Genomic DNA, 17,876 nt, shown 5'->3' with positions numbered 1-17,876 from the left:
TTCCTGTGTGGCTACACTTATAGAGTAATTACAAGGAAATATTTAATACATTTTATCCTTAGTGTTATTTGATAAATATATACAAGTAAACTATGATATTCCAGAGAAAATACATGAAGAAGGGTACTTACTTTAAAGTTGGAATAGGGGTAGTTTCCCGTGATCCCCTCAGTGAGAAGTTAACATTGGAGTGTGCACCTCCTTCCAAACTCTTTTTAAAGCGCTTGTGTTCACAGTAAGATCTAAACTGATTTTGAATTAATGTTGCAGCTCGACTCATTTGCCTGAAGTATACATACTGAAAAATGGACATAAATTTCTGAGAAGTTTTTATTTAAAATATTCCTATAACTATACTAATACATAACAGCATTCTTGAAAATTCTGACATTCCTAAAGAGAGAATTTCATGTATATATATTTGTATAAATAGTAGTAGTAGGTAGTAGGTTGGTAGACAGCAACCACCCAGGGAAGTATTACCGTCCTGCCACATGACTGTGAAACAGAAACGTGTAACTGTTTTGCATGATGGTAGGATTGCTGGTTTCTTTTTCTGTCTCATAAACACGCTAGATAACAGGGATATCTTGCTACTCCTACTTACACTTTGGTCACACTTCACAGACACGCACATGCATATATATATACATCTAGGTTTTTCTCCTTTTTCTAAATAGCTCTTGTTCCTCTTTATTTCTTCTATTGTCCATGGGGAAGTGGAAAAGAATCTTTCCTCCGTAAGCCATGCGTGTCGTATGAGGCGACTAAAATGCCGGGAGCAATGGGCTAGTAACCCCTTCTCCTGTAGACATTTACTAAAAAAGAGAAGAAGAAAAACTTTATAAAACTGGGATGCTTAAATGTGCGTGGATGTAGTGCGGATGACAAGAAACAGATGATTGCTGATGTTATGAATGAAAAGAAGTTGGATGTCCTGGCCCTAAGCGAAACAAAGCTGAAGGGGGTAGGGGGGTTTCGGTGGGGGGAAATAAATGGGATTAAATCTGGAGTATCTGAGAGAGTTAGAGCAAAGGAAGGGGTAGTAGTAATGTTGAATGATCAGTTATGGAAGGAGAAAAGAGAATATGAATGTGTAAATTCAAGAATTATGTGGATTAAAGTAAAGGTTGGATGCGAGAAGTGGGTCATAATAAGCGTGTATGCACCTGGAGAAGAGAGGAATGCAGAGGAGAGAGAGAGATTTTGGGAGATGTTAAGTGAATGTATAGGAGCCTTTGAACCAAGTGAGAGAGTAATTGTGGTAGGGGACCTGAATGCTAAAGTAGGAGAAACTTTTAGAGAGGGTGTGGTAGGTAAGTTTGGGGTGCCAGGTGTAAATGATAATGGGAGCCCTTTGATTGAACTTTGTATAGAAAGGGGTTTAGTTATAGGTAATACATATTTTAAGAAAAAGAGGATAAATAAATATACAAGATATGATGTAGGGCGAAATGACAGTAGTTTGTTGGATTATGTATTGGTAGATAAAAGACTGTTGAGTAGACTTCAGGATGTACATGTTTATAGAGGGGCCACAGATATATCAGATCACTTTCTAGTTGTAGCTACACTGAGAGTAAAAGGTAGATGGGATACAAGGAGAATAGAAGCATCAGGGAAGAGAGAGGTGAAGGTTTATAAACTAAAAGAGGAGGCAGTTAGGGTAAGATATAAACAGCTATTGGAGGATAGATGGGCTAATGAGAGCATAGGCAATGGGGTCGAAGAGGTATGGGGTAGGTTTAAAAATGTAGTGTTAGAGTGTTCAGCAGAAGTTTGTGGTTACAGGAAAGTGGGTGCAGGAGGGAAGAGGAGCGATTGGTGGAATGATGATGTGAAGAGAGTAGTAAGGGAGAAAAAGTTAGCATATGAGAAGTTTTTACAAAGTAGAAGTGATGCAAGGAGGGAAGAGTATATGGAGAAAAAGAGAGAGGTTAAGAGAGTGGTGAAGCAATGTAAAAAGAGAGCAAATGAGAGAGTGGGTGAGATGTTATCAACAAATTTTGTTGAAAATAAGAAAAAGTTTTGGAGTGAGATTAACAAGTTAAGAAAGCCTAGAGAACAAATGGATTTGTCAGTTAAAAATAGGAGAGGAGAGTTATTAAATGGAGAGTTAGAGGTATTGGGAAGATGGAGGGAATATTTTGAGGAATTGTTAAATGTTGATGAAGATAGGGAAGCTGTGATTTTGTGTATAGGGCAAGGAGGAACAACATCTTGTAGGAGTGAGGAAGAGCCAGTTGTGAGTGTGGGGGAAGTTCGTGAGGCAGTAGGTAAAATGAAAGGGGGTAAGGCAGCCGGGATTGATGGGATAAAGATAGAAATGTTAAAAGCAGGTGGGGATATAGTTTTGGAGTGGTTGGTGCAATTATTTAATAAATGTATGGAAGAGGGTAAGGTACCTAGGGATTGGCAGAGAGCATGCATAGTTCCTTTGTATAAAGGCAAAGGGGATAAAAGAGAGTGCAAAAATTATAGGGGGATAAGTCTGTTGAGTGTAGGTAGTAGGTTGGTAGACAGCAACCGCCCAGGGAGGTACTACCGTCCTGCCAAGTGAGTGTAAAACGAAAGCCTGTAATTGTTTTACATGATGGTAGGATTGCTGGTGTCTTTTGTCTGTCTCATAAATATGCAAGATTACAGGTAAGTCTTACTACTTCTACTTACACTTAGTTCACACTACACATACATGTACAAGCATATATATACACACCCCTCTGGGTTTTCTTCTATTTTCTTTCTAATTCTTGTTCTTGTTTATTTCCTCTTATCTCCATGGGGAAGTGGAACAGAATTCTTCCTCTGTAAGCCATGTGTGTCGTAAGAGGCGACTAAAATGCCGGGAGCAAGGGGCTAGTAACCCCTTCTCCTGTATATATTACTAAATTTAAAAGGAGAAACTTCAGTTTTTTCTTTTGGGCCACCCCACCTCAGTGGGATACGGCTGGTACGTTGAAAGAAGAAGAAGAAGAAGTCTGTTGAGTATACCTGGCAAAGTGTATGGTAGAGTTATTATTGAAAGAATTAAGAGTAAGATGGAGAATAGGATTGCAGATGAACAAGGAGGCTTTAGGAAAGGTAGGGGGTGTGTGGACCAGGTGTTTACAGTGAAACATATAAGTGAACAGTATTTAGATAAGGCTAAAGAGGTCTTTGTGGCATTTATGGATTTGGAAAAGGCGTATGACAGGGTGGATAGGGGGGTAATGTGGCAGATGTTGCAGGTGTATGGTGTAGGAGGTAGATTACTGAAAGCAGTGAAGAGTTTTTACGAGGATAGTGAGGCTCAAGTTAGAGTATGTAGGAAAGAGGGAAATTATTTCCCAGTAAAAGTAGGCCTTAGACAAGGATGTGTGATGTCACCATGGCTGTTTAATATATTTATAGATGGGGTTGTAAGAGAAGTAAATGCGAGGGTCTTGGCAAGAGGCGTGGAGTTAAAAGATAAAGAATCACACATAAAGTGGGAGTTGTCACAGTTGCTCTTTGCTGATGACACTGTGCTCTTGGGAGATTCTGAAGAGAAGTTGCAGAGATTGGTGGATGAATTTGGTAGGGTGTGCAAAAGAAGAAAATTGAAAGTGAATACAGGAAAGAGTAAGGTTATGAGGATAACAAAAAGATTAGGTGATGAAAGATTGGATATCAGATTGGAGGGAGAGAGTATGGAGGAGGTGAATGTATTCAGATATTTGGGAGTGGACGTGTCAGCGGATGGGTCTATGAAAGATGAGGTGAATCATAGAATTGATGAGGGGAAAAGGGTGAGTGGTGCACTTAGGAGTCTGTGGAGACAAAGAACTTTGTCCTTGGAGGCAAAGAGGGGAATGTATGAGAGTATAGTTTTACCAACGCTCTTATATGGGTGTGAAGCATGGGTGATGAATGTTGCAGCGAGGAGAAGGCTGGAGGCAGTGGAGATGTCATGTCTGAGAGCAATGTGTGGTGTGAATATAATGCAGAGAATTCATAGTTTGGAAGTTAGGAGGAGGTGCGGGATTACCAAAACTGTTGTCCAGAGGGCTGAGGAAGGGTTGTTGAGGTGGTTCGGACATGTGGAGAGAATGGAGCGAAACAGAATAACTTCAAGAGTGTATCAGTCTGTAGTGGAAGGAAGGCGGGGTAGGGGTCGGCCTAGGAAAGGTCGGAGGGAGGGGGTAAAGGAGGTTTTGTGTGCGAGGGGCTTGGACTTCCAGCAGGCATGCATGAGCGTGTTTGATAGGAGTGAATGGAGACAAATGGTTTTTAATACTTGACGTGCTGTTGGAGTGTGAGCAAAGTAACATTTATGAAGGGGTTCAGGGAAACCGGCAGGCCGGACTTGAGTCCTGGAGATGGGAAGTACAGTGCCTGCACTCTGAAGGAGGGGTGTTAATGTGGCAGTTTAAAAACTGTAGTGTAAAGCACCCTTCTGGCAAGACAGTGATGGAGTGAATGATGGTGAAAGTTTTTCTTTTTCGGGCCACCCTGCCTTGGTGGGAGTCGGCCAGTGTGATAAAAAAAAAAAAAAAAAATATTTGTATAAAAGTTTCTATTCCACTTTGTTGTTTCTATGAGTGGTATTATAATGAAATTTAATGTTTAGAATTGTTTTGAAAATAAATAATAAAATAAAGCATAACATACAATCCTGTATGACTTGAAGGATGAAAAATAAAAATAAAAGCAAACTGACTTAGTATACAAAAACAAAAGCATGCTGGCCTAAGGCAGACCTTCAGAGAAACGAAATGATAAAATACTGTAAGCAACAGGCATAAAGAAAATAAGACACTTGCAACATAATGAAAATGTAATACCAAAAAAACTCATACCTAATAAAAGACAATAAAGAACGGTTCAACATTAGACACTGGAAAGCCATGTAGTATATTTTAACTGAACAGACAATATTTTAGGTATCTTCTGGCCAATCAGTTTCCTGGCACTGTAACACATCATATAACTTGCCCTTACTTGTACCCAGTGGCAGACCTACATTTCTGGGGCCCTGAAGCTTGACCTGTTATGGTGGCCCCTTCTCATACAGTAGACCCAATATTTTTAAACAATGTAGACTAAAGTCACTTCTGGGGCCCCTCCAGGATTAGGGACCCTGAAGCTTAAGCTTCATTAGTTTCGTAGTAGATCCACCCTTGCCTAACAACAAGTACTTCTGACAACACAGCAGTGTTTGTGGTAGCCTTTTTACTCTGATTTTGATGAGGCCCAAAAGTCATCATAAAACAGTGGACCCAGGTCATTAAAAATATTAAGAGAAATGGAAAGAGCCTAATATTCTTTGAAATGTCATACATGCAAAAGAATTCCTTTACTTAATTTACCTGTTTATAACGCCTATAATAATTCTGAATGACAATAGCAGCTTGTCTCTCCTTATCTTGCTCTTGTAGTCGCTTACGGCCTTTGTAAAGCCTGTATGCCTTTTGGATTGTTTTGGCAGCCTCATATAGTTCCCTTTGTTCACGGTCTGGAATAAATGAGAAGGATAAATAAACAGTGAAAAGGAAAATAAAAACTTTCAAAAAACTTTACTTAAATAAATGTACCAAGACCTAGGTAGTAGGTTGGTAGACAGCAACTGCCCAGGGAGGTACTACCATCCTGCCAAGTGAGTGTAAAACAGAAGCCTGTAATTGTTTTGCATGATGGTAAGATTGCTGGTGTCTATTTTTTTCTGTCTCATTAACACGCAAGATTTCAGGTACATCTTGCTACTTCTACTTACAGTTAGGTCACACTACATATACATGTACAAGGATATATATACAAACATCCCTCTGGGTTTTCTTCTATTTTCTTACTAGTTCTTGTTCTTGTTTATTTCCTCTTATCTCCATGGGGAAGTGGAACAGAATTCTTCATCCGTAAGCCATGCATGTCATAAGAGGTGACTAAAATGCTGGAAGCAAAGGGCTAGTAACTCCTTCTGTACATATTACTAAATTTAAAAGGAGAAACTTTTGTTTTTTCTTTTTGGACCACCCTGCCTCGGTGTGATAAAGCTGGTTTGTTGAAGGAGAAGAACAAGAATGTATGTACTAGGTCTCTCATTTTATGCTGCAATGCAACTGCATTTCAGGCTTAATCATACCAACTGCATATGATGAATTTATATCACATATACAGAACAACTGATCAGAAAAGGACATTGCATAATAGTGAGTATGCATAAAGCAAGGGAAAAGCCTATACTTAATCCAGACCTAACCTTATAATTGAAAAAAAAAATCTTGTATCCCTTAATACAAATGGCATGTGCTTCCTACTTCATTAAAGCTAATACAGTAAAACCTCTAATTAACAAACGCCAATTTAATGGATTTCAGAAATTAGGAACAAGTCTCATATCAGGAGATGGGAGAGTGAAAGGGTTAAAGGCTGATGCATCTTATGAAATGTACGAAATATTTTTGGATTTAGGCTGTGTGGGTGCAGTTTTTCAGATTTATTAAAAAAAAAAGTTAAAATATTTCTTTTCATGACATAACCAAATTCCCATACATTTGGCACATGCCTGTATTTTGTATGTACAGCTGGTTCATGTTCCACATAATTTGGTCAAGAGTTCTTTTTATGTTGCTTGAGAGCTAATAACTGAGGCAACTGTAATATTTTTTTCTCAGCTGTTACTTTGTCAGTAGCATCTATTTCTGGTATATGGTCATCAGATGTAGGTGTGATGGGTACCATTTTGTTTAATAAAATTTTATCAAGAAATGTGGAACTTTTAAAATGATTTTTGAAAGTTTTTTTAACCTCAATATTTCTTACCAAAACTAAAAGAGGAGGCAGTTAGGGTAAGATATAAACAACTATTGGAGGATAGATGGGCTAATGAGAGCATAGGCAATGGGGTCGAAGAGGTATGGGGTAGGTTTAAAAATGTAGTGTTGGAGTGTTCAGCAGAAGTTTGTGGTTACAGGAAAGTGGGTGCAGGAGGGAAGAGGAGCGATTGGTGGAATGATGATGTAAAGAGAGTAGTAAGGGAGAAAAAGTTAGCATATGAGAAGTTTTTACAAAGTAGAAGTGATGCAAGGAGGGAAGAGTATATGGAGAAAAAGAGAGAGGTTAAGAGAGTGGTGAAGCAATGTAAAAAGAGAGCAAATGAGAGAGTGGGTGAGATGTTATCAACAAATTTTGTTGAAAATAAGAAAAAGTTTTGGAGTGAGATTAACAAGTTAAGGAAGCCTAGAGAACAAATGGATTTGTCAGTTAAAAATAGGAGAGGAGAGTTATTAAATGGAGAGTTAGAGGTATTGGGAAGATGGAGGGAATATTTTGAGGAATTGTTAAATGTTGATGAAGATAGGGAAGCTGTGATTTTGTGTAAAGGGCAAGGAGGAATAACATCTTGTAGGAATGAGGAAGAGCCAGTTGTGAGTGTGGGGGAAGTTCGTGAGGGAGTAGGTAAAATGAAAGGGGGTAAGGCAGCCAGGATTGATGGGATAAAGATAAAAATGTTAAAAGCAGGTGGGGATATAGTTTTGGAGTGATTGGTGCAATTATTTAATAAATGTATGGAAGAGGGTAAGGTACCTAGGGATTGGCAGAGAGCATGCATAGTTCCTTTGTATAAAGGCAAAGGGGACAAAAGAGAGTGCAAAAATTATAGGGGGATAAGTTTGTTGTAGTAGTAGGTTGGTAGACAGCAACCACCCAGGGAAGTACTACCGTCCTGCCAGATGACTGTGAAACAGAAACCTGTAACTGTTTTGCATGATGGTAGGATTGCTGGTTTCTTTTTCTGTCTCATAAACATGCTAGATAACAGGGATATCTTGCTACTCCTACTTACACTTTGGTCCCACTTCACAGACACGCACATGCATATATATATATATATATATACATACATCTAGGTTTTTGAAAGATCTAGGTTTTTCTCCTTTTTCTAAATAGCTCTTGTTCTTTATTTCTTCTATTGTCCATGGGGAAGTGGAAAAGAATCTTTCCTCCATAAGCCATGCGTGTCGTATGAGGCGACTAAAATGCCAGGAGCAATGGGCTAGTAACCCCTTCTGCTGTAGGCATTTACTAAAAAAGAGAAGAAGAAAAACTTCATAAAACTGGGATGCTTGAATGTGCGTGGATGTAGTGCGGATGACAAGAAACAGATGATTGCTGATGTTATGAATGAAAAGAAGTTGGATGTCCTGGCCCTAAGCGAAACAAAGCTGAAGGGGGTAGGGGAGTTTCGGTGGGGGGAAATAAATGGGATTAAATCTGGAGTATCTGAGAGAGTTAGAGGAAAGGAAGGGGTAGCAGTAATGTTGAAGGATCAGTTATGGAAGGAGAAAAGAGAATATGAATGTGTAAATTCAAGAATTATGTGGATTAAAGTAAAGGTTGGATGCGAAAAGTGGGTCATAATAAGCGTGTATGCACCTGGAGAAGAGAGGAATGTAGAGGAGAGAGAGAGATTTTGGGAGATGTTAAGTGAATGTATAGGAGCCTTTGAACCAAGTGAGAGAGTAATTGTGGTAGGGGACCTGAATGCTAAAGTAGGAGAAACTTTTAGAGAGGGTGTGGTAGGTAAGTTTGGGGTGCCAGGTGTAAATGATAATGGGAGCCCTTTGATTGAACTTTGTATAGAAAGGGGTTTAGTTATAGGTAATACATATTTTAAGAAAAAGAGGATAAATAAGTATACAAGATATGATGTAGGGCGAAATGACAGTAGTTAGTTGGATTATGTATTGGTAGATAAAAGACTGTTGAGTAGACTTCAGGATGTACATGTTTATAGAGGGGCCACAGATATATCAGATCACTTTCTAGTTGTAGCTACACTGAGAGTAAAAGGTAGATGGGATACAAGGAGAATAGAAGCATCAGGGAAGAGAAAGGTGAAGGTTTATAAACTAAAAGAGGAGGCAGTTAGGGTAAGATATAAAGAGCTATTGGAGGATAGATGGGCTAATGAGAGTATAGGCAATGGGGTTGAAGAGGTATGGGGTAGGTTTAAAATTGTAATGTTAAAGTGTTCAGCAGAAGTTTGTGGTTACAGGAAAGTGGGTGCGGGAGGGAAGAGGAGCAATTGGTGGAATGATGATGTAAAGAGAGTAGTAAGGGAGAAAAAGTTAGCATATGAGAAGTTTTTACAAAGTAGAAGTGGTGCAAGGAGGGAAGAGTATATGGAGAAAAAGAGAGAGGTTAAGAGAGTGGTGAAGCAATGTAAAAAGAGAGCAAATGAGAGAGTGGGTGAGATGTTATCAACAAATTTTGTTGAAAATAAGAAAAAGTTTTGGAGTGAGATTAACAAGTTAAGGAAGCCTAGAGAACAAATGGATTTGTCAGTTAAAAATAGGAGAGGAGAGTTATTAAATGGAGAGTTAGAGGTATTGGGAAGATGGAGGGAATATTTTGAGGAATTGTTAAATGTTGATGAAGATAGGGAAGCTGTGATTTCGTGTATAGGGCAAGGAGGAATAACATCTTGTAGGAGTGAGGAAGAGCCAGTTGTGAGTGTGGGGGAAGTTCGTGAGGCAGTAGGTAAAATGAAACGGGGTAAGGCAGCTGGGATTGATGGGATAAAGATAGAAATGTTAAAAGCAGGTGGGGATATAGTTTTGGAGTGGTTGGTGCAATTATTTAATAAATGTATGGATGAGGGTAAGGTACCTAGGGATTGGCAGAGAGCATGCATAGTTCCTTTGTATAAAGGCAAAGGGGACAAAAGAGAGCGCAAAAATTATAGGGGGATAAGTCTGTTGAGTTCTCCATGGGGAAGTGGAACAGAATTCTTCCTCCGTAAGCCATGCGTGTCGTAAGAGGCGACTAAAATGCCAGGAGCAAGGGGCTAGTAACCCCTTCTCGTGTCTATATTACTAAATTTGAAAGGAGAAACTTCGTTTTTCCTTTTGGGCCACCCCACCTTGGTGGAATACGGCTGGTACGTTGAAAGAAGAAGAAGTCTGTTGAGTATACCTGGTAAAGTGTATGGTAGAGTTATTATTGAAAGAATTAAGAGTAAGACGGAGAATAGGATAGCAGATGAACAAGTCTTTAGGAAAGGTAGGGGGTGTGTGGACCAGGTGTTTACAGTGAAACACATAAGTGAACAGTATTTAGATAAGGCTAAAGAGGTCTTTGTGGCATTTATGGATTTGGAAAAGGCATATGACAGGGTGGATAGGGAGGCAATGTGGCAGATGTTGCAGGTGTATGGTGTAGGAGGTAGGTTACTGAAAGCAGTGAAGAGTTTTTACGAGGATAGTGAGGCTCAAGTTAGAGTATGTAGGAAAGAGGGAAATTATTTAACAGTAAAAGTAGGCCTTAGACAAAGATGTGTGATGTCACCGGGGTTGTTTAATATATTTATAGATGGGGTTGTAAGAGAAGTAAATGCGAGGGTCTTGGCAAGAGGCGTGGAGTTAAAAGATAAAGAATCGCACATAAAGTGGGAGTTGTCACAGTTGCTCTTTGCTGATGACACTGTGCTCTTTGGAGATTCTGAAGAGAAGTTGCAGAGATTGGTGGATGAATTTGGTAGGGTGTGCAAAAGAAGAAAATTAAAAGTGAATACAGGAAAGAGTACGGTTATGAGGATAACAAAAGGTGATGAAAGATTGGATATCAGATTGGAAGAAGAGGGTATGGAGGAGGTGAATGTATTCAGATATTTGGGAGTGGACGTGTCAGCGGATGGGTCTATGAAAGATGAGGTGAATCATAGAATTGATGAGGGGAAAAGGGTGAGTGGTGCACTTAGGAGTCTGTGGAGACAAAGAACTTTGTCCTTGGAGGCAAAGAGGGGAATGTATGAGAGTATAGTTCTACCAACGCTCTTATATGAGTGTGAAGATGTCGTGTCCGAGGGCAATGTGTGGTGTGAATATAATGCAGAGAATTCGTAGTTTGGAAGTTAGGAGGAGGTGCGGGATTACCAAAACTGTTGTCCAGAGGGCTGAGGAAGGGTTGTTGAGATGGTTCGGACATGTAGAGAGAATGGAGCGAAACAGAATGACTTCAAGAGTGTATCAGTCTGTAGTGGAAGGAAGGCGGGGTAAGGGTCGGCCTAGGAAAGGTTGGAGGGAGGGGGTAAAGGAGGTTTTGTGTGCGAGGGGCTTGGACTTCCAGCAGGCATGCGTGAGCGTGTTTGATAGGAGTGAATGGAGACAAATGGTTTTTAATACTTGACGTGCTGTTGGAGTGTGAGCAAAGTAACATTTATGAAGGGGTTCAGGGAAACCGGCAGGCCGGACTTGAGTCCTGGAGATGGGAAGTACAGTGCCTGCACTCTGAAGGAGGGGTGTTAATGTTGCAGTTTAAAAACTGTAGTGTAAAGCACCCTTCTGGCAAGACAGTGATGGAGTGAATGATGGTGAAAGTTTTTCTTTTTCGGGCCACCCTGCCTTGGTGGGAATCGGCCAGTGTGATAATAATAATAAAATAATTTCTTACCAAGGCAAGGTATTACTTTTATTAGTTATCATATTTTTCTAAGCTTTATTTGGATCAAATATACTGATGGATGGAATGAAAATACTCATAATGACATGTTTTATCAAGTTAGTTTCTACCTCACTTCATTAATTGCAGATAATCAAGCACCCACTGCATCTAGCATAATTATTCCTTATTTCAAGTTATCAATATATCTTATTCTAGTTTTACTATAAAATATTAAAAAATAGTCTTACCTGATAGTGTGAGATTAGAAAAATCTCTAGAAAAGTCCCGGGTGGAGGCATGAAAAAATTCGGAGAAGTCAGCTGTAGTGGGTGGAGGCGAGGGACTTTCCAGTGTGAAAGAGGCGGGCGATGGTAGACAGCTAGAAGAAGCGGGGCTCATTGATGAACTGGGTGTCCCAACATCAATGTATCTGATAAAAAGACATATTACATAAGGTTGAAGTTAATGGTTAATGTTGCTTAGAATTTCTGTGTATGGGTTCTGATAAAGCACTCAGAATGCATTCTAACACTTATACAGCAGGGCCCTGCTTTATGGTGTTTCGCCTTACAAGGTTCCACTAATACAGATATTTCAAATTATGGCCAAAACTTGGTGTATGGCTCTCCCACTTGACTTTCTAATAAAATCATCATGCCCCACCCAGTTTCTTTACATTCTCCGTGAGCTCTGTGAGCATCGAGTCCCTCCATTATGTCTGGAAACTTTCCAAAATTTTGAGTGTTTTACAGTTATTTCATGTTTTATATACATGTATATGTAGGTAGTAGGTTGGTAGACAGCAACCGCCCAGGGAGGTACTACCGTCCTGCCAAGTGAGTGTAAAACTGAAGCCTGTAATTGTTTTACACGATGGTAAGATTGCTGGTGTCTTTTTTTATCTGTCTCATACACATGCAAGATTTCAGGTATGTCTTGCTACTTCTACTTACACTTAGGTCACACTACACATACATGTACAAGCATATATATACACACCCCTTTGGGTTTTCTTCTATTTTCTTTCTAGTTCTTGTTCTTGTTTATTTCCTCTTACCTCCATGGGGAAGTGGAACAGAATTCTTCCTCCGTAAGCCATGCGTGTTGTAAGAGGCGACTAAAATGCCAGGAGCAAGGAGCTAGTAACCTCTTCTCCTGTATATATTACTAAATGTAAAAGGAGAAACTTTCGTTTTTCCTTTTGGGCCACCCCGCCTCGGTGGGATACGGCCGGTGTGTTGAAAGAAAGAAGAAAGATATGTACTCTGAAAATTATACTTATGTGTACCTGTACCTTATAAACTTACACACTGTGCTGACATGCAGGTACACATTAAAATCACTAAGAGTGTCTTTATTAGTCTTGAGGATGTCATATAAATAATGATAATAATAATCACTCTGAGGAGCATTAAATGTCGTATATTACATTAATATAAACATTTTCATTAATCTATGATATTTTTTCCAAAATTATATAATAAAAACACTACATAACATATAAACATGATAAATACATCCCACAGCAGAATAAATAACACAAATATGAGATGTTAGATGTAGATGAACGTGTATGAACCAAAACCAGACGCGTTCATCTGGTTGTTTACATACTATGCGTCTCTCTCCTCTCTCATTTACACATTCTCTCTCTCCTTTATTCATATTACCTCATTTATTCACCTCTCACCCTATATTAAGACTACAAATATTTTAAGGCAAGTAATGAGTGTATTGTATACACATTTTATCGCTCTAGGGCGCTTTAAATATTGTAGTATATTACGTGTGGGTGGGGTGGGCTGGGTGGCTACCATACCTCCCCCACCTGACTTCCTACAAAAAAATACTACTCACCTCTCACCCTACATTAAGACTACAAATATTTTAAGGTAAGCAATGAGTGTACTGTGTATTTTACATTTTATTGTTTTTAATGCTTAGTTCTACTGATAATATAATATATGTTAGTATAAACTTGTTATCTGGCATTTATATACATTTATAAGTGGAAAAAATGGCGTTCTGCTTTCCAGCGATGTCCGCTTTTCAGCAGTAGCCTGGAACCTAACCTGCCGTATAAGTGGGGCCCTACTGTACTTCCTAAATGACCAATTTCAGGCCTTCTACCATTTTTAACTCAGTTCTCTTTTCCTTGTTTTCTACTGAATGATAATTTTCTATGTCAGTTTGGGAACTTTTTACATACTGGGAGCCCAGTTTTAAAACCAACAAGTCAGACCAAAACGTCGTCGTAGCTCCTCTCGCCTATGTACGGGTTATTTGTGTGTTCCAATCAGGGTATTGTGCTTTTTTGTTCTTCACTGCCAGTTGAGTAATGTACAGTACCTTTCTTACTTTTTTCCATTATATCACTGAAGGATCTCAAATTGGTTTTGGACAAACAAAAGCCAATTATGGTGATATAAACCACTAACTTCCATGTACTCACGTTCTGAGTTTGAAACAGTACTGAGCAAATTAAAACTCTTATAGTACTGTCATGTTAATTTATAAGGGATGGAGAACCTTCTTAACAGATACACTGGTGTGTTTCACATCAACTTTCTAGACCGAGCCCTCACTTCAGTGTCATCCATACAGGAGGCCTGGTCATGGACCAGGCAGCAATGGTGTTGATCCCCGGAATACCCTCCAGGTAAGTAGGTAGGTACATGTGGGCAGCATCAGTGTATGACATTTCAACATGTACTCTTCGTTGGTAATAAATGGTATAAAATACCAACATGCATTATACTGCATTTGTGTTTATTTTTTCTCATTGGTATTTGATAGATTGTATGAGAAGCCAACAATTATTTTTAATTTTATTATTATAACTGTTTGACCAGTTAATCACTAATGAACATAGCTATGTGGAAAAATTTCCTGATGCAGTATAACATACATGGAATATAATGGGACAGATTCATTTTCATCCCATTAAATTTGTGTGCCCTCCCTCACCCAAAACAAAAACAAAATACAGGGAACACATGTAAAGAGTCTGTGGAATTTGTTCATATTTGAGAAATGTACCCTTGCAAAGTGCCTATGAGAAAAAGCTGCAGTCAGCTGCTTAGGTCATTAAATTTCCTAAATTACAGTAATTACATTACTAGTAAATAATTATTGGGAATACGGTATTAAATTTCATTAAGTTCTTAGAGAAGATACTTGTACAGACTTGGGGAAAGATGTCAGGGTATTTTAAGCCCTGACATTCTTTTAACTCACGAGAGAATTGAATGAAGAAGCACTTTTATTTACCGCATTGCTGGTTATTTCTTTTTATATTCTTGGGAAAGCTCTGAATCATAACAGTCATACAACACCCAGAAATGGAAAATAATCTGGTTGATTGTGTACAAGCTATTTATTCATGGAGCACTGTATCAAATTACTCACATATCTCCACCAAAAAACACCCATTTTAAACATTTGTTCCTTACCTATATGATGTAATATCAGAAAATTCAAAGTTGAACTCTGGTGTTGTATCTGGTGGTTCATCCAATATGACTTCCATATCCAAATCTGAAGATGGTGGATCAGTAGAAACTGGGCTGGATTCTAGCTGCATCAGTTCTTCTCCATCACTCTGTGAGGTCAAGTTTCAATCGTCATAAGTTCCCCTTAACATATACTGAGTAAACCATAGACAGGTAGTGTAGGTAATCTATAAGAATACCCACATTCAACACATTGAAAATAACACACGTTTGCAATACAATTAAAGACCCTTTCCTGACAATTAAGTACATCTAGCTAAACTAAAAAACTGACATTTTTTCATGCTGTTAAAAGTACTATTGTATAACATTCACTTATAATGAAAACTAATTTATTTCAAATATGATATTCTCTTTTCTAACCCCAAATGAGAAGTAACAGCTTTACTTCAGTGATAACTAGACAATAATTCAGTGCTTTATTGTTTTGTAAATACTGCTCTGTCTTGTCTTGTAATAAAATGATTGCATACAAATCACAGAATGGATGGGGTTTGAACCAATGGCGAGTCATAAAACTCCAGGACAGTGTGGATTAATTGGATTTCCATTATTTCTTATGGGGAAAATTAATTCAGAATAAGTTAGATTCGGGATAAGTCACTCTCTGGAACAGATTAATTACATAACCTGGAGGTCCACCGTATATTGAAAAACTTAATGGGAACAATGGCAATGACATAAGATACCCAAGATTCAATGAGAAAATGATACAATATTAATAATTAGATGACCAAAGATGTGGTAACCTACTGATTATATTTTCGTTTTAAATGTGCTGGCTGTCTCCCACCAAGGCAGGGTGATGTGTTTAATAAAAAAAAAAACATTAATTTATAAGGATAATACCTTTATTCTCTCAGGAAGAGCAGCAATAATTTGTTCAGCCAAAGTTAGGACTCGACTATCATCAGGAGTAGCCAAACCCGCCATCTCCGAGCTGAGTGACTCCCTCCGGCTGGCATAACTGCTGTCCACTCCTGTTGTTCAAAGGCATATTTAGCTAATGAAAGATTAAAAAGAATTAAATGTAAAGCATTTTTATTAGCTAGATAAACTAAAGGAACTAAATGTAATTAATTTTAATTAGGTAGAAAAACTATTATTAAATAATAGCAGAATAAAATACAAAACCGGGTGGAATGAAATAAAAGGAGTACCCCAAGAGTACTGAAAGTTTAGTGGTCCAAGAGGCCTGTGTATGTGAAATTCAATTTTGCCAAGACAATGGTGTCTGTTGAACAGCATAAAGTGTTTCTCATGCATGATACCAAGCTACTGAGTAACCATGATTGGTAATTTCAGTAACCAAGTTGGAAAGGGCTCTGACAGTACCATACATGTTTGGGTCTCCATGACTGAAAGAGTATCCCCAGCTGTCAATAACCCTAGTTATATTCTATTAGTCATTGAATAAATTCTTTCCCTGCCTTTACCTCTACTTTTCCAATCTTCGATGGTGAAAGGATGTGTGTCATAAGGAATGTGGGAATGTATTGGAGATATATGAGAATGGGCTTATGAGTGTGGGAATGGCACAAAGGAGAGCAGGTGAGAGTTAGTTGATGAAGGGATAAGAAAGTAAGATGGGAGGTATGTATATTAGGTGTGAGAGTAATTAAAGTGTTGGAGAGCGAGGAAAAATTGTAGTAGGTGTGAGGGACTGAGTTGTAGGCATGTATGAATGAGTTGTACAGTTGTGGTAGTTGAGTTGTAGGGATATGTAAGTGAGCTGAAGGGATGAGGGAGTTGTAAGGGTGCAGGTGAAAATTAAAGGGTGGCACAAGTAGTAAGAGTGTGGGAGTAAGTTGTGACAAGTGCGAAAAAACTGTAATGGCATGAAAGATGAACAGCAGTTGCAGAAGCTGGAGCTCAACCCTCAAATACATATAGGTTATTAGTAGATCAAAAAGTTGAAGTTCAACTGCTGTAAACATGTCTAGGCAGATGCATAGTATTGCTAGGAGCTGGAACTCAGTACCAGGATGATACTAGCAAATTTTTAAGAAGCACTAAATGATGCAAATTTACTTGACTTGGACGCAAACACAGATTCAAACAAATTCAAATGACATGAATATATCACAGGGAAGCACTTAACCTGTAGGGCTCATACAACACCTGGGGAATGAAGGTAATCATATCAGACCTGGGAAAGGAGAGGGTAGCTCCAATTCCTTGAATCAAGCACCCTTCACCAGCATCAAGGAACTTCCTTGAAGTTCAAATGACATGGAATATAAAACTGATTTTATCTTTGTTTACCTACTTGTTGATCTGTCGACAGCACTAGACCACAATCACATTCAACCTTTACCACCATTTTTTGTTCCAGTTATTATGCTTTTCTATAATTTTATAGGCAAGTACAAACAGGAAGTGCATCTGTCTCATACTCACCCGACAGAGGATCAACCTTCCATCACTTCTTGCACTGAATGACCCACATTGGTTTAGCATTTAAATGATAATTAATTAAAATAATAGGCAGGAATACATGCCATCAGCTCAATGAAATCCATTAGTTAAAGGGTTAAGAATAACTGTTTTTCAAATGTACATTTTACTTGACCCTTTCAGGGTTTTGGACGTACTAGTACGGCTTACGCACTAGGGTTTTTAACGTACTAGTACGCCTAAATTCTAGCATCCTCAAATCTAGTGAGAGAAGGCTGGTAGGCTTACATATGAAGGAATGGGTCTATGTGGTCAGTGTGCGCAGTAAAAAAAAAATATCCTGCAGCACACAGTGCGTAATGAGAAAAAAAACTTTGACAGTGTTTTTGGTTTAAAACAGCAACTTTGCACTGTATTTTCATATGGTATTTATGATGGTATTCTAGTTTTCCTGGTCTCATTTTATAAAAGGGAAGACATATTTCAGAAATTGAGATTATTTTGATTGGTTTTACAATGAAAAGTACCTTGAAATTGAGCTCAAAGTAGCAGGAATATTTGATTTTT

At 38.5% G+C, this 17,876-nt stretch overlaps 1 protein-coding gene across 5 annotated transcripts in view; it reads right to left on the bottom strand.

The window, feature by feature from the left end:
• Positions 1 to 17,876, bottom strand: part of Camta (Calmodulin-binding transcription activator) — an 891,447-nt gene that overhangs the window by 63,274 nt on the left and 810,297 nt on the right. For all 5 annotated transcript variants that reach the window (XM_070092342.1, XM_070092341.1, XM_053787510.2 and 2 more), the window contains 5 exons: positions 15,762 to 15,892; positions 14,853 to 15,001; positions 11,649 to 11,830; positions 5,328 to 5,473; positions 132 to 298 (listed from right to left, as the gene is read on the bottom strand). In XM_070092342.1, the coding sequence (XP_069948443.1) occupies positions 132 to 298; positions 5,328 to 5,473; positions 11,649 to 11,830; positions 14,853 to 15,001; positions 15,762 to 15,892 (775 nt within the window). The remainder of the gene's footprint in view (positions 1 to 131; positions 299 to 5,327; positions 5,474 to 11,648; positions 11,831 to 14,852; positions 15,002 to 15,761; positions 15,893 to 17,876) is intronic.

The sequence above is a fragment of the Cherax quadricarinatus genome, chromosome 39 (genome assembly GCF_038502225.1).
Source record: "Cherax quadricarinatus isolate ZL_2023a chromosome 39, ASM3850222v1, whole genome shotgun sequence".
Classification (NCBI taxonomy): Eukaryota; Metazoa; Arthropoda; class Malacostraca; order Decapoda; family Parastacidae; genus Cherax; species Cherax quadricarinatus.
Note: the sequence above shows the minus strand (reverse complement) of the source record. Positions and strands in the feature narration are given on the sequence as shown.